Source organism: Pundamilia nyererei, unplaced genomic scaffold (genome assembly GCF_000239375.1).
Source record: "Pundamilia nyererei isolate P.nyererei 1_Seehausen unplaced genomic scaffold, PunNye1.0 scaffold00346, whole genome shotgun sequence".
NCBI lineage: Eukaryota > Metazoa > Chordata > Actinopteri > Cichliformes > Cichlidae > Pundamilia > Pundamilia nyererei.
In genome coordinates this window covers 77,418-80,600 of record NW_005187747.1, presented here as the reverse complement: position 1 = coordinate 80,600, position 3,183 = coordinate 77,418, and the positions used below count along the sequence as shown (strand labels likewise).

General features: G+C 47.8%; 1 protein-coding gene across 2 annotated transcripts in view; it reads left to right on the top strand.

The window, feature by feature from the left end:
• LOC102205506 (DNA (cytosine-5)-methyltransferase 3B-like) overlaps positions 1-3,183 on the top strand; it is a 45,238-nt gene that overhangs the window by 27,556 nt on the left and 14,499 nt on the right. For both annotated transcript variants that reach the window (XM_005752134.1, XM_005752133.1), the window contains exons 9-12: positions 1,651-1,792; positions 1,879-2,001; positions 2,716-2,760; positions 2,852-2,928. In XM_005752134.1, the coding sequence (XP_005752191.1) occupies positions 1,651-1,792; positions 1,879-2,001; positions 2,716-2,760; positions 2,852-2,928 (387 nt within the window). The remainder of the gene's footprint in view (positions 1-1,650; positions 1,793-1,878; positions 2,002-2,715; positions 2,761-2,851; positions 2,929-3,183) is intronic.

Below are 3,183 nucleotides of genomic sequence, written 5' to 3'. Positions count from 1 at the left end.
GAGACGTTTCCTTTCCTGCAGAAACCAGAAACATGGAGGCAGGACGGGACGCTCGGCACAGAGGATCAGATTTCAGATAATAACTGCATCAGGGCTGCACAGATAAACGTGTTAATGCGAGAGGATTTGAGTGTGTGAGAGGAACAGAAATGTATTTTATGAGTAAACGAGTCTGCAGCCACTCGACTTTATCACAAACACTGGAACACAGTCAGCTTTAGTCTTTAACGCACAAACAATCGTTAGAAGAAACAGAGCTTCGGTTTACTTTAACTCGACATCTTTTATAATCACCTGTGTTTGTGTAACGGAGCGTGTGCGAGAGAGCGAGACGGCCTCCGGGCGTCTTCGTGCTGCCGTCTTTCGTCTCCCGTCCGCCCCTTCGCTGCTCGCCTCTCGTCTTCCTGCTAAAAGCGTTCGGGGCTTTCTCACCAGGAGAGTCTTCACACGGGTATTTTACAAACGAGTTTTATAATTGAAGCTCGCCTGTCGAACTGTTCAGGCAGAAACAGCCTGCTGTTGACATCCTGCACTGTGACACGTGACGCTCGGGTGACACAGAGACAGCGATCCGCCTGCATCTTATCTCCTGTCCAGTCGTTGGTGCGTGTTAAACATGGACCGTCACAGAGACCCATTATCACTCCTCAAACATGAGCGAGCTGTAAGTCTCATGAGCTGTTCTATTCATAACGACACAGGGCTCAGGTGTGTAATCAGAGTAAGCAGGTCCATCGGTCTGTAACGCTCTGTGAGCTGAGGAACGCCGCCACGTTCTGATGGAGGGTTCCAGCTGCTCAGCAGTCCTGTCGGTGCTTTCACGATGCTCCAGATGTTCTCAAAGGTCTGGACATGGCGTCCATGTTTGGATGGGTCTGACCTCAGATCAGTCTTAAAGGAGACGGGGACGTTTCTCCATCGGAGTCACGCGTGGCTTCTCCTCCACGTGATGGAGCCTACACGGGCGGACGTCACGCCCAGTCGCTCGCAGACGGCGTTTCTGGAAGCGTTCCTGAGCCCGCGCACTGATTTCTCACAGAGCGGCGTTTGAAGGTTATCGTCCTCGTCCCCGCGCTGATGATGTCACGGTGTGTAGATGACGTCATGTTCACAGTGAGGATTCAGTTTCTGCAGCTTGGTGAAGCTCTGATCATGTGACCCAGCGCTGGTCACCTGACCAGCTGATAAATCTTCCTCCAGCTGTTTCTCTTCTCGGTTTTCAGCGTTTACATTCTTGTATTTTGCACAACTCTGTTGCTTGTGAAGCTCGCACACAAGAATTTCACTCACATGTGCTGTACCAATGTACCTGCACATGTGATGTGACAATAAAAGTGATTTGATTTGATTTGATTTGATTTTGTTGAGCCGTCCCAACTTTTACAGACGTGCTGCTGCCAAACTGAGCTCCTCCTGCAGGCGCAGGCGGCAGTAATTTACAGGAACCCAAAGCGCCCTCCTGATTGAGTCTGTTTTACATTTTACTGGTCGAGCTTCGCCTGCCTGGCTTGTCGTGCCTTAAATGCCCGTGTGGAGCATCTGAATCCTTTTTCCCATCTGTGTGTAAAATGCTTTCTGTCACCGTGGTTTCACCTGAATCTGCACGTGCTCAGTCCGTCCCAAGTAGGATAACGTCTGTCTCCCCCTCAGATGGCGAGCATCCGAGCAGAGAAAACGTTTCCTCCTTGCAAGTCGAATAGCCCAGAGGACCAGGTCAAACCCATGCTGGACTGGGCCAATGGGGGCTTCCTGCCCAAAGGAGAGGAAGGACTGAAACCCACACACATTGCCAGTGAGCAAGGCAGCAGAGCCACACTGTCATTCACTGTTGATCCCAAACAGGCTGCAGGATGTAAGCGTGTTTGTATGTGTCCGCAGACAGTAACCCTCTGGAGCACCACGTCCTCGACGTGTCCCTGTGCGAGTACTTCCCCAGCGCAAAGCGGCCCAAACTCAGCCTGTGTAAGAGCAAGGCTGCCCCCGAGGAGCTGTGCAACAGAGGTAAAAGGTCAAAGGTTAAACTCAGTGAACCCTCACAAAGTGGGGGATGTTATTTAGAAATGTATGTCAGCAAATCTGGTTTAAGTTATGTATTTAACATTTGTATGTTTCAAGGATGTGCTCAGAGACACACTGAACCCGTTTTATCACAGTTTTTACACTACAGCATCCTTATGATGTCACAGAGAGGGAAACCCCGCCCACCTGTTCCTCAAAACTGCAGCCTTTCAAAAGCAGGAGGAGCTAAAACAACTCGTTTTAGACAGGGGCTGAACTGAGGGGCTGCCTCGAGGCCCAGTATTAAATAAAGAAGGATTATTATGATCTGAATCATGCAAAGCTACTCTGGTAGAGTTCAAGGTTAAACATAAAGAGCTGGAAATGAGCAACTCTCCCAACATCTCGGCTCATTTATGTGTAAATGTGTATTGAGAACAAAAATATCCAGTTCAGAGAATCATATTCAAACAATAAAGTGTGTGATTAGGACTAAACTACACTTAAAGCATAATGTTGGAAAAATAAAGCTTTTATGTTTTTGAGAATGAAACAATTTAGTAGAGATGATATTCTCAGCTGTTCTGTCTAACACAGATCTCATATCTATCAGTTTGTGCTTTCAGTTGAATTATTTTTGTTCTTTATGTTGGTTGAGTCGTATAAAGTTCGCAGTTTATGTCACTTATTTTTACATCTCCTGTGCTTTGCTGCCAGAACAAATGGTGAATGAAGTTCTGAAGAATAAAAGAAGTATCGAAGGTAAACATTCCCACCTGTGTTTGTGACTCCTGATCCTTGGCAGGTAAATCCCACTTTGATCTTTGTGTTTTTCTGTGTGTGTCTTTGGCAGAGTTTTGTCTGTCTTGTGGGAAGACGAGTGCAACCTTCCACCCGCTGTTTGAAGGAGGCTTGTGCCCAACATGCAAGGTAGAGCGCCAGACACACGTCACATGATCCAGTGGCTACGGCGTGCGAGGACTCGTCAACGATACATACGACCCAGACGCTCGTAAAATTTACTGCCGCAGTAGTGTCTTCATATAAATTCTAAATGTGTTTGGACTAATGAAAACCCCCTGCACACACACACACACGCACGCACGCACGCACACACGCACACACACACACACACACACACACACACACACACACACACACACACACACTTTGTGTGACGAAGTG